At 39.8% G+C, this 19,579-nt stretch overlaps 1 protein-coding gene across 3 annotated transcripts in view; it reads right to left on the reverse strand.

Moving 5' to 3' along the window:
- The window catches only part of PCDH15 (protocadherin related 15), a 387,556-nt gene that overhangs the window by 167,681 nt on the left and 200,296 nt on the right, over nucleotides 1-19,579 (reverse strand). For all 3 annotated transcript variants that reach the window (XM_009275078.2, XM_009275076.2, XM_009275077.1), the window contains exons 13-14: nucleotides 11,960-12,153; nucleotides 4,797-4,929 (exon numbers count right to left, since the gene is read on the reverse strand). In XM_009275078.2, coding sequence (XP_009273353.1) covers nucleotides 4,797-4,929; nucleotides 11,960-12,153 — 327 coding nt within the window. The remainder of the gene's footprint in view (nucleotides 1-4,796; nucleotides 4,930-11,959; nucleotides 12,154-19,579) is intronic.

Raw genomic sequence — 19,579 nt, forward strand, 5'->3', positions numbered from 1 at the left:
CAATCAAAAACGGTTTTAAAAAAAAACAAAAAAAAACCACGCCCCCCGCCCCCCCCCCCCCCCCCCAACATTAAGAACAGAAGCACAAGCTACTCCAGTTTGCAGGCAGGCAAGGGAATCTAGTTAAGAAACCAACTTGCCTTAACCAAAGGAAGCATACAGAAATAGTGGCTAAGTCAGATGAAGTGGAGCAGTATAAAGAAAAAGCAAGCACAACTATATGAGGACAAAGTCAGAAAAAGTCAATGCAAAACTGTAATAGAAACAGAAAAGAATACAAAGGATAACAAAGAAATGTTTAAATTACAGAGGAAACTTGAGGAGCATGGTACCTTGCCACAGTACAAAAGCAGAAAGGATGATTTTGAGAAGGTCAAAGAGCTAACACTTCTTGCATTCCAGCTGCAGTCAAGCAGCTAACAAAATTAACTGTGGCAACAAAGGGGTAAAATCTCAGATGAGAATAGGGAAAGAATAAGGCAGAGAATATGTACATAAATAGAGCATCTTTAAATCCTCTGCTGAAATTAAAGCCTGATGAAATTCATCCCAGTGTATAAAAACATGGACTGAAGCAATCTCAAAGCCATTAGCAGTTTTCTTTGAAAATTCACAGAGGACAAATGGGCTGAAGGGTAAACACAAGGTACATCTTACACAGAGAAATGAGCCAGGAAATCACAGACCAGACTGGCAGAGTTCAATTCCCCGAAAACCACAAATAATCAAATTATTTGTAAGTACCTGCAATGACAATATGGAGATGGATAACACAAAGCTAAATTTCTCAAGAACAAACTATGTTGAAAAAATCTAATCTTCTTTTACAACAGGTCTTGTAAATAGGGAAAGAGCTGTGGATGTAATAATGCATTTTAGCCATAGTAAGACTTTTCACACTGCCTTATGTGACATTTTCACAAACAAGCTTAGACAATGTGGTCTCCAAATGGGAGACAGGATTAAGCAAGAATAAAACTGATCATAAAAATTAAGGTCAGACAGTGGTGGATAGCATTTAGTGTTGACTAAATTATGCAAAGGTGTGTGTGTTTCTTCCAATACCAATCAATATTTTCATTAACAACATCAGTGACAGATTAGAAAATTTGTTCATAAAATCCACGGATGGCACCGAGTGACAGGAGATGCCAGAACATTAGAGGGTGTGAGCGGAATTCAGATGTTCTTATGGTGAAGATATGAACAGTCAGGATTTAACTCGGTAAAGACAAGTGAAAAATAGTTAGCCAAGAATATGAAACTATACAAATACTGGATGCAGAAAATCTGACTAGCTGGCATCTCTGAGGACTATCATAGATCCCAAATCACCAGAATCACATTGTTGCTCCTATCTTTAGTGGTCCTTTGTATTCTTTTTACCTTGCCCGCAGGGGACCATCTCCTCACTTCACATTTAAGAGTATCTCAGAGGTTTGTTTATGGTCTACATTCATTTATAACAAGTCAGGAGACTTTCAAAAAGACAGAAAATAAAAGACTGGTTGTAGTTCATTTCATTTTCACCTTATGTCCAAATAAAATGTACCTTTCAGTCAAAATACTTTAAAAATCAGGGAAAAAAGTTTAAATTGTTTTTTAATTGTTTAAATTAAATTGTTTAATTGTACATAAGAAAAACACTGAAGACCGGCACATGAGAAAAGAGCAATCTATACCGACTGTTTTCCAGATCAATTATACACAGTGACTTCATAAATTGTACCCAATGATTTCATGTTGCTTCCTTGTTCAGCACATAACTGGACCTTGATAACGGTCCTATTTGTTTTGCAGACTCACAGAAAAATTACACTATTTGCATATTTTAATTAATAATGGCTGGCAGAACATGAAGCAATAAATGCCTCCCAGGCATGCAATAAACTCTGAGGTTTATTTACAAATTAATACTGTGGAGATAATTTAATATTGCATTACTTAATCTCAAAAAGTTGTTAATTAAAACACCAGTCACAATCAACTGGGTACATTACAAAATAAACAACAGTATAAGAAAAAATATAACCTTCCATCATCTGCATGAAAATTTTTAACAGAAATGGAGAAAGTAAAATTTATTTTTATAATGTATTTTAAAATCTAATAGGCAAATTTAAAACAGCTGCATTTGCATTGTTATTGACACTGATGTTTTGCAGATCTTCAGATTTGCTAATTTGGGAATATTGAGAATAACTTGCTCTCTCCCAGTTTTTGTAATCCTCATGCTGTATGCAACACTAACAAAATATTAAGAGAGAGTCATAAAAGCATAACCTCTTAACCCTACTGCACCAACCAAAACATACCTTAAGTCCAAAACACTTAATGTATTGGTAAGACTACTCATGAAAGAAAAAGTCAGTGTGAAAATTTACACATGAAAACACTTGTTAAATATTTGAGGTCTGGTAATATTCCACATTAACTATGGAACACAGGCCATACCTTAAGCTATTGTTATAATTACACAAAAACCCCAAGATGACTAATAGATAACTTCCTGTTTGCCTGGAAAAGTCAGGACAAGATTTCATAAGCTTAAATACTCAGTTTATGAATGTTTAAAATGTCCTGGCCAATTTTACACAGAGAATAAAAAAACATGAAGACAGAAATACACTCCACACAATGGAAGTCCTTTAATACAGATGGCGTATTAATGCAGAATGAGGCAGTTGAACTAGCACTGCAAAGACAATGCATCTGCATTTCAGGTCCAGGACCACCACCCCTTGACAAATCCCCAAGAGATGAAGCCACACAATTGTGATTTATCAATTAAGTATTTTTCATAAACAGAAATTGTCTAGCTGAATTCAAGTCACGCACAGCATATTGGTAATGTAAGATAAATCTACGTTGCAGTAACGATAAGTAGAAGACAACATTTTCTATGTGTTTCCAAAGCTCTTAAAACTAACTGATGCATTTTACTCTTTCCCAAACACAGCAACTGGTCATTTCTGGGGATCTTGGGCATGTACCAAGAGAACAGCCACTGCTGTATCACCAAGACGCTCTCCAGCATCTTGGCTAGGAGCAGAGTAGCTGGCATAACCATTTTGCAATAATGGTTATAGGCAATCAATAACCTATAATCTATAATGTTCCCTGCCCTGCCTGGCACAGGCTGTCTCTCCCAGATTTACTCAGCATACCTTACCAAGGATCATTTGAAAAGAAAAACAAAACCTAGGTAAAATGTTTGGAGTTTAGCGAAACATTAAAGCAGAAAAATTACTCAAAACAATGAGGTTCACTTTCTAACCACATTTAAATTGCATAAAATCCTTCAATACTAAAACCTCCTAATAGCTTTTCTGCCTCCAAAGATCACCCCGGCCTTCAGCTGTGTATTTCAGCACCTGTCAAGTGAACACAAATGCTTCTGTTTCTCAGCATGCTCCTGGCTCCCATTACTCTTTGGGGTTTCCAAAACCAAGTGTCTCCCCACCAGTGAGGAGAAGGCTCCTGAACAGCATGGCTCTTCTGAACTCACTGCAGGCATTAAAGACATATCGGAAGTTAATTTTCAGCACTGAGCTAAATGAGTCATCCTCCCTCAGTGCAGGTGACTATATCAGCTTAACCATCCATAATATGTTAATCTTTCATCAGCAAACAATTTTAATAGAAACTTACCCATTCATCTGCATCAGTGACTCAATTAGAGTTCCGTTATTTCACACACTTTGATTTAGAATATTCTTTTTCCGTGCATTTACTGAATGTGCAAAACACACAGAGCCACTCACTTCAGCTGATATGAACTAACCTAATTCCACTGAGTTCAACAGACTTCAATAGAGCTACACTGACTTAAAGCGGATAAGGCTATTGCTCTCTATGGTTTCTGTTTAGCTCAGGTATCTCCAGTCTTCTTCCTTTGAATGGCTTTATATGAAGTCTAAATAATGCTATCATGTTTACAGGAACCATGATCAGGAGAGCATGCTGTACTGAGTTTATTACTTTAGACTGGAGACCATAATTATTTCATAATATTATTAAGTTCCTGAACCCCCAAAAAACATCTAAAGAGTTGTAATTTATCTACCTATTTTGCACAGCTAGCTTTCAAGACATGTGGACAGACCACGATGCAGCAAAAGCTTAGGGAACAGTAAATAAGCTAGGAGAATGCTGATATATTAACCATGCAGCAGCACACAGAGAAGCAACCTGGGTGTGCGAAGTATGTCAATGCAGCATTATTTATAAGCAATACTGGACTAATGTGCTTTCACCACTTCCACTTGCAGAGCTGTATCGGGTGGTCAGTGAGTACAGGGAACTCTGCTTTTTGTTAGCCTGTTAACAGCAGTTGTTACATACACCAAGGGGAGTACATATCTTCAGATGCTTTTCAAAAACACCAGGCTAAAGAAAGCTGAATGCCAAAAATCTTGCTGAAATTCTATGTGAATGAGGTGCAGATGATCCTAAGCTCCTCTGATTTGCTGACAAACGTATATAGAGAGATTTTAACATAAGAAATCACAGGCCTTTCAAGTTTTGAGCCATTCATGAAAACTTTCGCATATACTTCAGTCCCATATGCAGCCTATAGTACCTTTTAGCACATTTAACCCAAAAAAGAAGTTACAGAAATATCCAAGTAAGCACTTTTCCTATATGGTCCATGTAAAAGGTGCTATTTATTACTATTAAATGATTTTTCAATCCCTATAAACTGTCCTTTTCCCCTGTATGTGAGAACTGGGTTCTGCATGGCATGGACACAAACAGAAGAAACATGGTAAAGGCTTATAGGGAAGCATCTGTACCTGCAGGTTTAATAAAATGGCTCCAACTCTCATGGCCTCGCTGACTTCAAGGCTGTACATCAGCTGGGGAAAGCGGGGAGGGCTCTGGTTGTTGGGCGGAAGGACCTCAATGTAAACAGTAGTAATAGAGCTCCTGCAGTGTGAGGGGGAAAAAAAAACAAAAGCTGTCAAAGCCAGTCAAAATCAATAAATCAACAAACACAAGGCAACCAACAATGTCTATTTTATATACCGTGTGTTCTCTAGCTCTAACAACCTCCCTTTGCTCCTTTAAAAGCTTCAGGACATATTTTTCATTCTGCATCAAAAATAAAGCAGGCTGGCACATTAACAGAAGAAAAGCTAAATAATTTATTTAAAAGTAGCCCAAGTGTTCTTTGAAAAACAAAACAATAAGATATCAGTGCACACTCCACATAAAAAGACGACTCGTAATCCCCTAGTGATACTGTGTCCTCTAGAAGAGGATGACAAATTCTGAGATGGTAACTGCTCCTGCCAAGCACAAGATCCACCCCTGGAGCATCTCTGCTGTTGTTTGGTTTGCTACCTTTCTTTGGAAGAGAGAGAACAGAAAATGTTCACGGAGAGAATAATGCCAGAAGACAACTGATGGACACAAGTCTATAACAGGCTGCATCAATACTGTGGTTCACACTGATAAACCCAAGCCCACTGCAGACTAGCGAGCCACGGCAATACAGGAGGCTACAAAACCCACCAAGGAAACCTGGCAAACCCTCTGACTAACCCAAATACCCAGCAAAAAGCATTCCAGTTTGCAAGTTGAAAGCTCTTCTGGAAACATTGACAGCCACTACAGACCCTGCAAAGACCATGCTTTACACACAGTTGCTATTCTACTGCTCCAAAATTAGAAAGGTAGCCAAAAGTCTCCCTGAAGTTGAAAGAGATTTAAAATTTGGCTTAAAGTGATCTTTCTCTTGCATCTTTGCTCAATTATCCTGTCTGCCTTCTCTCCTGAACGTTAAATCTGTACCCCTGCCTCAGAACAAAGTCCCGAGGAGACCAAGTGTTACACTGCAGGTGCAGATTTCCTCCGTAAGCCCTTTGACGAAGTTGGTAGATCTCAAGCTTTAGGGCTGAAGGAACAAAACCGCTTCAGGACAAAGAGAGATGTCTCAAAATTTTATTTTTTTTTTTTTGGGGGGGGGGGGAGAAAAATGTGCACACACAATGAGCTGCTTCTTGCAGGGCTAGCAAACTCTGAGCATTTTTAGAGACTCCTACCAGAAATTGCCAGATATATTTTAGTTGAAATGGCTTCTGTGTTAACTGACAGAGTTCATTAAATACCAAAATGACACACCACTGATTGATATTTTTAATTAGCTGTACAGGATTCTGACCGAGCACAGTCACCGCTGTGTTACAGATGCTTCCCACCACACTGTGCCAGCAGGTTTTGTAACTCCGTGCCACTGATCAGAGCTGGGCTGACCATCACTGCAACACCATGACAGATAGCTACGTTTTAGGGGCTGTGTCACACAGCGGCTCTGACCACGCTCCAAGATAATGAACCATGAATGCCTCTGTCCAGAAAGACTAGTCCCACCCCTAGGTAACTGCTGCAGAAGGAGCTCTGTCCCTGGGGACACATCCACACATGCAGCCTGCACCCCACAGCCCACAAGCAATGGATTAAATCCAGCCCGGTGCATCCCACCTTTCACAGCTCAGTCACACATTTTGGCCAGCTTAGAGCACATACCGAGAGCTGCTTTGCTGCTGCCTGCTTCGAACAGGAGACAGACAAGCTCGTCAGTTGTATTGTATAGGGTGCCCGTGCCCAGGGGCAGCAGCGAGGCTGAGGGGTCTCTGTGAGGAGAGGCTGGGGCTGCCCCAGGGCGGGCACAGCTGGTTCCAGCTGGTTCCAACAGCCCATGGCAGGGCACAGCGAGCCCCTCAGCCCCAATGGTGGTGCCTCTGGGGAAACAGATTTAAGAAAGGGGAAAAACACCAAACAGGAGAGGAATGAGGAAAAAAAGTGTGAGGAACAGCCCTGCGAGCACTGAGGAGGAGGAGAGGAGGAGGAGGAAGTGCTCCAGGCACCAGAGCAGAGACTCCTCTGCAGCCCATGAGGAGACCTTGGTGGGGCAGGAAAAGGTGAGGGGAGGAAGGAATGGCAGAGAGGGGCTGTTATGGACTAACTGTAACCCCCATTCCCCATCCCCTGCGCCGCTCAGAGGTAGAGGAGTTGGGAATGAAGGACTGAAGTTGAGCCTGGGAAAAAGGAGGAGTTGGTGGAAGTTGTTGTTTTAGTTTTTGTCTTTATTTCTCACCATCTAAACCCATTTTAATTGCAATAAGTTAAATTAATTTTCCCCACGTCGAGTCTGTTTTGCCTGTGATGGTAACTGGTAAGTGACCTCCCTGCCTTTATCTCAACCCACGAGCTTTGTCACCTTATTTTCTCCCCTGTCCTCTTGAGGAGGGAGAGTGAGAGAGCAGCTGGGAGGGTATCTAGCAGCTGGCCAAGGTCAACCCACCACCTATATATTAACAATATATACAGGCTGACTCTAACAAGCCTTAAATATTCAACTGCTCCACCACTAGCCATGTCATGACAGCCTAGCAAACATCCATCTGTGCTCCAAAACCCTGGCTACCAGCTAGTCCAGGACAATCCCGAGCTTCCCAAGGACAGCGATGCTGCAGATGCTGCCTTGCCACAGCCATGTCTCTCTGGAGCAAGTGCTGGATTTGCATCCATCTACAAATACAGGAGACGAGGATCTTACTGCTTTGAACATAATAGCCTGGTCCTTATTTGATTTAATCAAACTTTAAACAAGTGCATAACTTGCAGTGAAATGCATCACTGAATGATAGAGCCTTCCCATCTATCATATCCTTAGACATTTAAGAAACTGAATTTGCAGATTAGTGACTGAATGGATATAAACAAAACCAGTGTAATCAGGGGAAGATGGACAATTACAACTCAAGTTGATCATTCAGTATAGATTACCTCCTTATAAACTACAGTCAGTTTCCTGTCTTCTTGTCTATTTTAAAATACTCCCTCATATCCCACTCATCTTTCTGAATTGATGTTGCACACTTACATTGTTGGAGTTAAAAAAAAAAATCACCAAATGCTCAACAACAGACACAATGAATTAGCAGACAAAATATCACTTGAGCGCTGGGGCTGCATATTTTCTTGGGATAGCTGCTGTCTATGTATGATATACACATCCAAATAGTTGTGGTTTAGTGTGCATTTTTCTTCCACTGCTAAGTATTTAATAAAACTATATTGTTCTGTATAATTTTTTTCCTGATCCTGCTACATCTTAATAATACCCAAGCTGATTTATTGTCTATCAAGCTCTAAAGAAAAAAAAAAAAAATGGTTTCTGTTCACCACGATAGTAAGCAAATTTTCTTCAAATCTTTTAAGATAAGATCACAAAAGTAAAGCACTAGTAGTTTGCAAACTAAAAGCACTGTAATATCAAATGGCTACTTTTTTTCATTTCCAATCCATTTTTGACTAGTGCTTTGCAATTTTAACCCATTCAGTTTGTGTGTGTTATATACAGCCCATTTAAGTGGCTAGAAAAATCTACTTGGCATGGGAAAGGAAAGGAGACAGACCTGAGCCTTCCATCAACTGCAGTTGGTGTTCTAGCACTGCAGGGACAGGTGAATACATAGAGAACAGAACAGAGCTCAGGAACTGAATAATGCTCACAAACTCACACAAGCATGGAAATACAGCTTTTACGCTACTCCAGCTAAATGACAATGCAAGGAAAGCATGGTCAACAAGCCACTGAGATTGCATCCCTGTCTCTGCTTTAACTCTGTGTGCTTTCCACATACAACTATATTATAAAATGTATAATGAATTTTTTTTTATATATATATGTGGGACCAATATATCTTTGGCCAAACAATCTCTGCATATGCAAGTCAAAGAGAAAGTGTACTTTTCCACTATGTATTTCAATAATCTCATGATCAATTTCTAGATTGGACTCTATCTGGCAAATCGCTGTTATCACTAAGTGAAATGCTTCCACTGTACAGGAATCTGAGGTCAATGGTGAAAAGGCTAAGGTCTGAAATGAAATTGTTTAATTTTACAGATGTTGTTCTCATTTTTTTTCAATAGAAACTGCTAATCAATATATGCTTAACTATAACATCAGTTCCAAAAAGCTAAATGTCATCTTTAAACTTTTATACTTTGTAGAAACTTACATATACTTAAAGTACTTAAATATACCTCGATAACTTACATTAATGATGCTTGCTATAGATAGAAACTTTAATAATGCTCCACAAAATATCTTGTTTTATGCACAGTCACCTGCCAAGATTTTAACCCTATGCAAAAAAGCTCCACAGAATGTATTTCAATTTAAATTATCAGAAATATTAAATCAAAGTATCAGAAATAGTGTGGCCAGCAGGAGTAGGGAAGGGATCGTGCCCCTGTACTCGGCACTGGTGAGGCCGCACCTCGAATACTGTGTTCAGTTTTGGGCCCCTCACTACAAGAAGGATGTTGAGGTGTTAAGAGCGTGTCCAGAGAAGGGCAACGAGGCTGGTGAGGGGTCTGGAGAACAAGTCTTATGAGGAGCGGCTGAGGGAACTGAGGAGGTTGTAGCGAGGTGGGTGTCGGTCTCTTCTCCCAAGTAACTAGCGATAGGACGAGAGGAAATGGCCTCAAGTTGTGCCAGGGGAGGTTTAGATTGGACATGAGGAAAAATTTCTTTACTGAAAGAGTGGTTAAACGTTGGAACAGGCTGCCCAGGGAAGTGGTTGAGTCAGCATCCCTGGAAGTATTTAAAAGACGAGTAGATGAGACGCTTAGGGACATGGTTTAGTGGGCATGGTGGTGTTGTGTTGACAGTTGGACTCGATGATCTTAGAGGTCTTTTCCAACCTTAACAATTCTATGATTCTAAATTTGTGCTCACAAAGCCTACAGAGCTACAGTTTCTGAGCCAGGTTTAGTAGTTTGGTCTTGCTTTACGCATAAGCAAGGGGATAACTGAAACCCAGCCAGTTTACACATGACTACAGTTAGCCTGGTATGTCCTGCAGCAGAACACAGATTTGGGAAAAAACACTTAATATTTCAAGTTACATCAAAATCCTTTATTTGTTTATTTTACAGGGCACACACCTTCTTGCCTGCACAGATACGTAATTGGCTGGCTAGACCTAGCCCATTCCTAGAAGTCTCAAATACTGGTTACCGCCTCCACCAAGGCAACGCAAACCACCTAACACAACATGACAACTTTGCATTAGAAGGAGCAAGAAGTTCATACAACCCCAACTGCGAGGTACTAACCACCTCACAGCCAGAAGGAAGGAACTTAAGAGATGCAAAAGGAGAGTTTTAAAGACCTTGGAGCTGTAGCTCACATGAACTCTGCCTGCTTTTCTCTGCATAAAATGATAGGAGGCTGCTTCAAGCACCACCAGCTCATTTCTGGTTTTCCAGCCTTTCAGAAAGAACGTCAGGAAGGCAGCGAAATCTTTTTATCCAAATGTCCTTTACCAGACACAGTAAGAGTTGTCCACGTTCTTTCTCCATGGCACCTCATTGAAGCTCCAGTGGCCCTCCCCCTGATTTTTTAACCTTCACAGACACAGAAAAAACAGCTCTGGGCCCCAAATACACCTCAGGTCAAGGCCACGCTGGCCCCAGCTACAGGAATACTGCCTAGATGGAGTGGTTTTTTGAACACACGTTAAAAGCTATGAAGCAAATTACATGTTGTAATTCCATAAAAGGGGAGACAAGCAGAAACGACACGAAAGGAGAGCTTTTTACTTTTGAAGAATATTGCAATAAAGACATTTTCAGAGGAGGAAGCACGTGCTCCCAACATACATCATCAGAAGTATATATTTTTAGACAATATAAAGATTTCTCAAACATAAAAGGAGCTGATAGCAATCAAAGCTGTATTGTAGGGTCTACTGTTGCTGGGGCCACATGGCTGGATTCTGAAGCTCTCTGAAGTGGCATTATTGATTTTTCTCTTCTACTTTAATACTGTGCTAGTACTACACAAAAGTAAGTGCATAATAGTCCACAATCTTCTCCTCAGCACTACTAACAGCCTATCAGCTACCCTAAGAGAGGGCTTAAGAAAGCAAGCAACAGAGGGAAATTCAACCAGAAGACTGTGTTACCAGATATTAGTTTTATGAACAATCTAACAATCTGAATACTTCAGTGATTGGAAAATGTAATTATAAAATGTGCAGAACAGTATGAGCTGCTTTCTTGGAGACATGAGAGAAGCAGCAGGTCCTGAAGAAAAGCCAATGACTGAAATTCCACTCGTCTGTTATCTTTCCTTCTTACATTCCCCATCTGAGAAAAAGAGAAAAGGTTGTGGGAGATTTAAATGCTGGAAAATCCTGTTCCTCTCTGTCATCCTCTTTAGACAATCAGGCTGTCACATTATCAATACCAGGCCCAGAACATGAGAGCCACTTTTATGCACCTCCCCCGCCGCACCTTCATGAAAGCAGGACTCGGTATCTTTATTTTTTTGAGAGCGTCCTAGTCTATCCATACCAAATTTGAAAGGCTGCTCTTCTCTATCAGCTGGTGGAGAACAGAAATAATTCTGCTGGTGAGAATTTAGATCTTAGTAGGAGCACTGCTCACCATTGGCACAGCTTGTAAGGTATGTCCACAGCATGCCAAGTCTGGAGGACCTTGCACAGCCTAAACCTGGAGAGAAGGTCTCCAAGCTCAGCAACCAGACTATTTCTGATCCTTTCTGCATTACAGCAAGCTGCATTCTGAACAAAAAGCACCTCCCTTCTCACTTGCTTTCTTCCTTACATCCCTTCACTTCAATTTCTTGTAACAAATGGGCATGCACAATGACAGCACAACATGTGAACTTGTAAAAAATAGACCATTACAAGCAAATGAAATAATGAAAACTGTGTACTGTAAGGAAAATATAAATAAGGAACAAAAAGTGAAAGACTTCTAATATGACACTTTTCCAAAATGTGGTCCTTACACCAAACAGAACACATTGAATCGTATTCCAGTGTGGAGTTATAGATATAAGGGCGTGCCACACTTCTTACACGCTGCTAAGCACTGATCAAAAAATTAGTTTCATTATAAGATGAATTACCTTCTCTGCGCAGGAGGAGCACTATCAGATGCTTTGACAGTGAGAGCATAGGATCGTCCCACTGACAATACAACTCCTGGAGCAATGGTGATAAGGCCTGTTCGGTCATTGATGACGAAGTCTCCCTGATCCCCAGCCAAAATTTCATATACTATCTGTCCATTGGGTCCCTCGTCCGCATCTACAGCAGTGAGCTGCAATTCAAAACCAGAATGTCAGCACGCATGGTTCAGTGTTGTAGTTTAATAGGTTTTTATAAGGCAACTCGGTAGGGGTAGAGGAAGCAGAGATGAGGGAAAACTTGAACACCTGTAACATATGCCGTAATTTCTAATTACTGTACAACAAGGATACAATTTAAATGAAGGATAACAGGTGTAAAAACATCATGAAGCAGAGAAAAACTGCTTACCTAAGACTGCAAGCAAAGTATTTTAAGATACGAATTAAGAAAACTAATTAAGACCAAGTTTACTCTCTGTGGATTGGAAATTATAACACTTCCTATAAAAGGGGGGGTGGGAAGATACTTATTGTGTCGCAAATCTAACAAGAGGATCATATTTAATTACCGAAAGTTCCCATCACTCTCTACACTCTTCAAAGTGACAGCCTTGTTACTGCCAGAAATTCTAATATCCAGGTCTTGCATTACAAGCCCTCATTGCGTGGTACTGGAGAACAATGTTTGTATTATTCACGTGTGCACGTACCGTAAAGAAAGCCGAGTGGAAAGGAAATGGCAGCTGTTCCCATACGGATACACATGTAGGAGGCACAACCACGCACATCACCGACACGCAAGACCCAATTCACATGGCAACATGACACCACCTACCTGAAAGGCTGTGCTTGTGGGGGCAATCTCACTGCAGTGTGATAAATGCAACTGTGCATGTATTTCTGTACTTTGTTGCCTCTACACCATCTTTCTACTGGGACTGTGATTACTCTCGCATGTAGCATTTCTTCTATATAATTGTACAATTTTGATTCTCAGCATGAGAAAAATCCAAGGCCTAATATTTTAGACCCAAATTATAATGATGAACACGAGTTCGTTACCAATGAAACGAGGGGGTTCTTATCTTGCCTCTGGGAAAGGCAACGGGTTTATTCTACTTCTGTAGCGTGCCATGCTAAATCAAACATTTACACACAGGGCCAGAAAATATAGCTCAGTAATCATATTTGTTTGCTTTTAGCCAAATGTCAAGTACCACTGACTCTGACTGCTATGCCATAAAGCAAATAACTAGCAATCTGAGATTTCAAATCAGACCCCTGCTGTAACACAGTCAGAAATATGCATCCACGCCTCAGTCATGCCAGTACCACAGTACCACCAAACCACGCCAGCACCTCTGGACTTTCTAAGGTGAATTTCTTCTTCCCATAGGGGTTAGTTTGCTGATACACACACTGGTTTCTCAGTTGGCTCTTAATTTTGTATGACTATATATTACCTCAAACACTGCGTGGGATGACATAAAGCCGTACGAGCAGTACTTGAATGTGTAGGAGGCCACAGCCGCAGCAGGCAGGGGCAGCGCTGCCTGTGCACCCAGCTGCTTGGTACCAACAGTGGTGGAGTGGAAATGACAGGGAACAATGGCACAACAGGCTCCTACTGCTCCCAGCTGCAGCTGAGCAGTTCGAGGTGGGAAATGGCAAGGGGCACCAGCAGGTACAGCAGCAGAGCCCCCCTGGGATGTACAAAGCAATAAGAAATCCCAGCCTCAGAATGATTCCCTGCAGTGTTCCTAAAGTGAGAATGAAAAAAAAAGAATAGTCGTGTAGCTTCTTGAAAGGTCTCTGCTGGCCTGTCTGCTTTGGCTTTCTTGACACAAACACTCATGCCAGTGGGCAGCACTGCACATAGGATTGCAAGTCCAGGATTTAAGGGTAACACACGATGACACAAAACCTTAGTGATGACTGTAAGCCGACAGCAGGATCAACAGATGTTATCTCAGCCAGGGCTAGGCAACACAGCAGGCTAAATGTCTGCCTGCCAGACACTGTTTTCTCATCCCTGTGACACTCTCAAAATTGACAGCAGTGCAGACAGGTAGAGGAACTCATTCAAGTCTCTGCTACATTAGGATATATGTAATCTATTAATCAATATAGCATCACGCTCAGCCTTCAGCAGGTCTCAGCACTGCCTACAACTTTCAAACCACCTTTGCCCAAGGATAGTGAAAGAACTGGAAGAGTAGAAACCAAACCTTGCAACTAGAACAAGAAGGGAGATGAATAATAAAACCCAAAGCTGTAATATTCAAGTTAATCACATTTGCATACAACATTAAACACTAAGGGGAATATGTGAAAAACTCAGGGATCTAGCTGCTTTAAAGGATAATCTTGATCCTTTATGCACATAGGCTCAGTGAAATATGAAATTTCATATGAAAAGTCAAAAACTTGCTCAAAACCAAGAACTAAGCCCACAATAGCTTAAACAGAATAAATTAATTGAAATGTTAAAAGATAAGTGATTTCAGTGTATTTCGGGAAGTGGGGTTTACCTTCTTTGTTAGGAGTGCAAGCTATTACTGCTGTTGGGGACTGAGCTACTTTATGGAGGACCATCCATTTTTAACATGGAATAGGCTGTACACAGTATTCATCAACTGAAAAGCACGTTAGTTAAGTCAATTTTCTCCTGAGGTAATCAGTATTCTGCTTCTTTCACACACAGCACAGTGATCCAAAGCAAATTTCCAGCACAGAAGTATTTAACTTTATCTAAACTGATTTTATTTGAACTTCTTTGTCATAGATGCTTCCCTCCAACAATGCAAACTGATCACTGTTGGACTAGAAAAAGCAAATCTTAATTCATCCTCCTATAGTGTTTTGAGACATGCTGTAATATATTGAGCACAGGATAAACACCTGAAATATCTCAAAAAATCATGAAACAGAGATCATCTCCTCTTAGAAGTTTAAAAAACAAATTAATATCCATGTATTTTTTTTGGAGAACAAATCTTATTCTATATATTCTTCTGAAATTCTGAAAAAGTCTTCCTATGAAGACTGCACTTTTGGAACTTGCTTTGCATTCCATCCATACGATGTCTTGATATACCAATATATTAACTTGCAATGGTCAGAGTTAACACACCAAAACTCAGCATATAAAACAGACTTTCTGCACCCTTGTAGAGTTTAGAGCTTAAAATCCTCTCAAACTCAGTTTCTCCAATCACTCGTTCTATAGTTTCTATACACAACTGCCTGCATTCGTTAACCTCGCAAACAGTAACTATCAAACTCAGTGACATAGCTAAGAAAAGTGCTGTAATAACCTTCTCTACTGAACTTCAAAAGTAATACTCACACAAATATAAATAAAGGCTTTATGCAAAATACAAGGTCCCAAGTATTTAATGACACGATTTGGAACAAGGCCAGTTTTTACTGTGATGACATGAAAAAGGAAATTAATTGACTACACAAGTACGTAGATTAATAAGGTTAATTAAACTTACAAATACTGAATGCTTGAAAAGATAAGTGATTTGAATAATGTTTTGGGGGCAAAAACAGGAATCAAAACCAGAATTAAATAGAATTAAAGTTTAACAGCTGCCATAATATATGATTCTATAAATTCCATCTCCAGCTGTCCCAGATCGATAGAGCTTCATAGTTAACAAGATTTGAGAAACACAGTCTAAAATACACAGAAAGTAGTACAAAACAAGATTTATTTTACTTTCCTAAGAAACTTTTTGCATCCAGCAGTATCAGCTTCATTACATTAACATTTGAAGTACTGAAATTTTTGCAAAATATACTACTGCAGCAAGAAGTGGTTTTCTTGGAAGGAAAAAGAGACTTACAAAGATGGCCTTACAGCTTACAAAGACACATTCTCAGTCACTATATAAGCTCTGTTCAGACTCACTTTACACTTGGAAGAAACTGGACTTCAACATTTGACCTGCAACCTTTCCACAGCAACGCTTTGAGGGACCTTGCCCTGAACAGATAAAGTGATTATCAACCTTTCCAGTAGCCCTACATTTTTCAACAAATTAAATGGTCAGCAAAGTTGGTCGGACTCGTACCAACCTAAAGCCAATCCTGCAGAAACCGTGAGTCACACCAGTTCGCCTCCCAATAGCTGTCCTTGAAATGAGTGTTCCAGTCAAGTGAGTGCAAGGCTCCAGAGCCACATTCAGTACACATTTATGTTGTATAACAGTGTCAAGGAGACACTGCAGTTGCTCTCCAGAGCAGCACACCAGTGAAAAACGCTGGGCTACCAGAACTTAGATGACAACTACACACCCTCCTCATCCTTCTAGGGCTCAGCAGTACAACTCAGCCATTAGTTGCAATAGGAAAAGCAGTAATGAGTTTCTATGTGTCAGGGGCAAACAGGATTGTGATGGAGATATTCCTAAACTTGAGCTAACAAAATGTAACACTAGCATAGAGTAGGTCAAAATACTTTTTCAATATCTTCCTTCAGACATTTCATTAAGTCCCTATCCATTATATTTTTACTTGAGTATTTAAGTGCATTTACTGAGAAATGCAAACATAACCCAGTTTTGTTTTCTACTTCTGCTAATAATGTTTACTTTGTAGCTGGAAATTAATATGCTGATGGACTGAAGGCGAAGGGTTGCAAATAACCACATAAGTAAAACCTTAAATGTCGTTTGGAGATGACTTTTACAAAGATTTTCTCTAAATTGTTCTGTGGCTTTATAGCAAGATGCATGTTTAAGAGCTGTAAACCATGAGCATATGCCAAGGTGCAAATACCCAAACATGTCTCTAATACATAATTTCGTATCTGTCTGTATGCAAGGATGGCTCGAGTCACATGTGTGTATGTGCAGGGAATGAAAAGAAACTGTTCAAAAGAGACAAAGTGATCCAGCACCTGAGAAACCACATTTGAGGTAATGGCAAAATAGTCCCAGAAGAGGCATTTATTTAATGGCTCTAAATAAAATTTGTCCCTGTGTACAACTGAAAGTACTGTTGCTGCTTGAGACTAATTCTACTGTGACCAAGAGATAAGTCATAGAAACTTTACTGCCTGCAGTTTTACCATGCTTTATCTTTTTGCTTTCATTTCTGACCTTCAGCACAATGTCCTTTTATGCTGCCATGTATGAAGTTAGTGCTCTCCGTAACCAGGATCTGGGATAGGACCTCCAAATTAACTTGCACTGGTAATCTTAGGCAGAATTGTTTCAGCTCGCACAAGGTGAACAGGTAATGCACTAAACCACTGCATAGCTTATTTTCCATTTTCATTCATGGAGTTACTTAATTGTTCTTTAAGAGGGCCCTTGAACATGGGTCATACCTCTGCAACAGGAAATGAGGTAGAAATTAAGATACACAGATAAATTAAAATAGGTTATTTTGGTTTCATAAATTTAAAGTATAGTAAGAACAGCATATAATTCTTAAGGCCAGTTCAGGAGTTTTTCTGTAAAGAGAACATACACAAAATCTCTTCATGGGCCAAGGAAGTCTTTGACCTTCAGACAAATTTATGCAAAGATTTAGGTGGATAATGTTTTTTGCCATCCTCTGTCCCTTCTCAGCTCTCCCATTTTCTTGCTCAATATTCTCTGTGCCCTGCATAGTTTATGCTGTATATAGAAACGAGAGATGTCTAAAGAAACAGAGTGGATTTAAATTACTTATGTGAAATATTATTGCATTACGACTGCATACTCCAACCATCAATGCGTAACTAGTTTAAATATTTGAATCACGGGAAGAAAGTACTAATAGAAAAGTGGAAAACAGGACAGCAAAATTATAATAATATAAAAAAAGATGGAATTAAGTACTTTAATAGGTTTAATATTAATTAGTCTTTCTAGTGATAATAGTCTTTCTAGTGATAATTATTATTTACCACACATTTAACTGTTTTAAATGACAGATTTCTCAATCAGCTGTTGTCTCTCTCAGGGAGTGCAATAAAATACCTACAAAAGCAGATGGAAAAATCAGATAAATTCTCAAGCTGAAAGGGACGGAATATACAGACATTTAAACTTAACTGAGAAAATACTCTCCTCAACCAAGGCCTCGAACAATCTCACATGTACTCAGAGTAGACAAATGGAATAAAAATTTCCCAAACCAATTCTGTTTTCAACACCCCAATGCCATGGCCCCTGCCCAAAAATTCAGGGAGCAGAGATTCCATGCTCTGCTCTATATCCTCAGGAAGCGGAGGGAGGTTGTTCCTATAAAGGGGACAAGCTCCTCTATCATGATACCCACCAACTTTCTGAAAAATACACAAGCAGCCATGCAAAGTTGCAGCTTAAGTACAACTGGAAGGCAAAAGGTAGATTACCCACCACCACCAAGATGAAACCAATGCAACTGAGTATCACACAAATTTGTTTCCACTGTTTTGCTCACTTCTCTTAAAAGCAACAGGGAAAGGAGGGAAATGCCTTGCTCTAACCACCTGCGGGGGGGGGGACGGACAGGGGGAGGGATTGGGAAAATTCAAAAAAATTGAATTCCACTTGTAATGAATTTTTTTTCCTGCTATTTGTGGTTATTTTCAACCAGAGCCTAAGGATTTTTTAATTTACTTTTTTTTAAGAGTGTACCAGACAGCAAACACAATCTACACTATTAACTAATATGTTTGGGGGGGGGTTTCAGGAGTAAAATCAAAACAATTTCCCACAAAATGGGACAATAAGCAAGTATAAAGTGGGGTTATTTGTACATTTTCATGCAACTGCACTCAGCAAAAAAAGAAAAAATTCTTAATCCCTTATTACCATCAGGATAATAAAAGCAAAGTGGCAACTACATGAGAGGACTTATACTGCTATACCAGAAATTCGCATTTTTGTAGAAAGATGACATGCTTCATAGAAGAAATACTTTCTTGATCAACTCTGAAAATAAGTCTAAGTAGAGAGTTAAGTGCAAGCCAGTGCTTATGTGTAAATGATTAGGAGATTGTACAGATTCACTGAGGTCAGTGTTCTTTTTCTAACCTACTTTCTCTGATTAGAGCAAGTGGTTTTTACAGACTAATCATATCTGACCTGGGTCATTCTCCTCTGGGAACTACCACAGCTGATCATCACCTCACAGCAGAGAATCTCGAATGATTCTTAAACCAATGATGAGATAGGGTTACAAGATGAGTTTGCTTCGCATATAGAGAACAAGCTAAGTATATCATCAAAATCACTGTATTAGCAGTTTAAAAAAAAAAAAAGTCTGTTTCATTTTGAGAAGGTATTTATAAAGCAGAAGCAAACAGTGATCAGGCAGCACATGTGCACTGTCCTGGCCGAAGGAAACCCATGGGTATTTGTGGCACCATAGACTCAGTAGCTACTCATAACTCCACAAGACAAATCCCATTTCTCACACTCCTATAACACTGAATGAAAGACTCGGTGCCTGCAGCCTGGGCAAAATAACAAGGTGAGCAACTTCCCAAATATTCCAGCAACCTGAAATCATTGTTACTGGCATTATCACAGTATGCAGAAATCTTAAGATGACTCTTAGCTTTTTTTTATGGCAGTTAGTTTATAAACTCAGATCATCTGGCAATGTGAGATTAGTTGAAAAACAACCCCT

The sequence above is a fragment of the Aptenodytes forsteri genome, unplaced genomic scaffold (genome assembly GCF_000699145.1).
Source record: "Aptenodytes forsteri isolate BGI_AS27 unplaced genomic scaffold, ASM69914v1 Scaffold320, whole genome shotgun sequence".
In the NCBI taxonomy this organism is placed as follows: Eukaryota; Metazoa; Chordata; class Aves; order Sphenisciformes; family Spheniscidae; genus Aptenodytes; species Aptenodytes forsteri.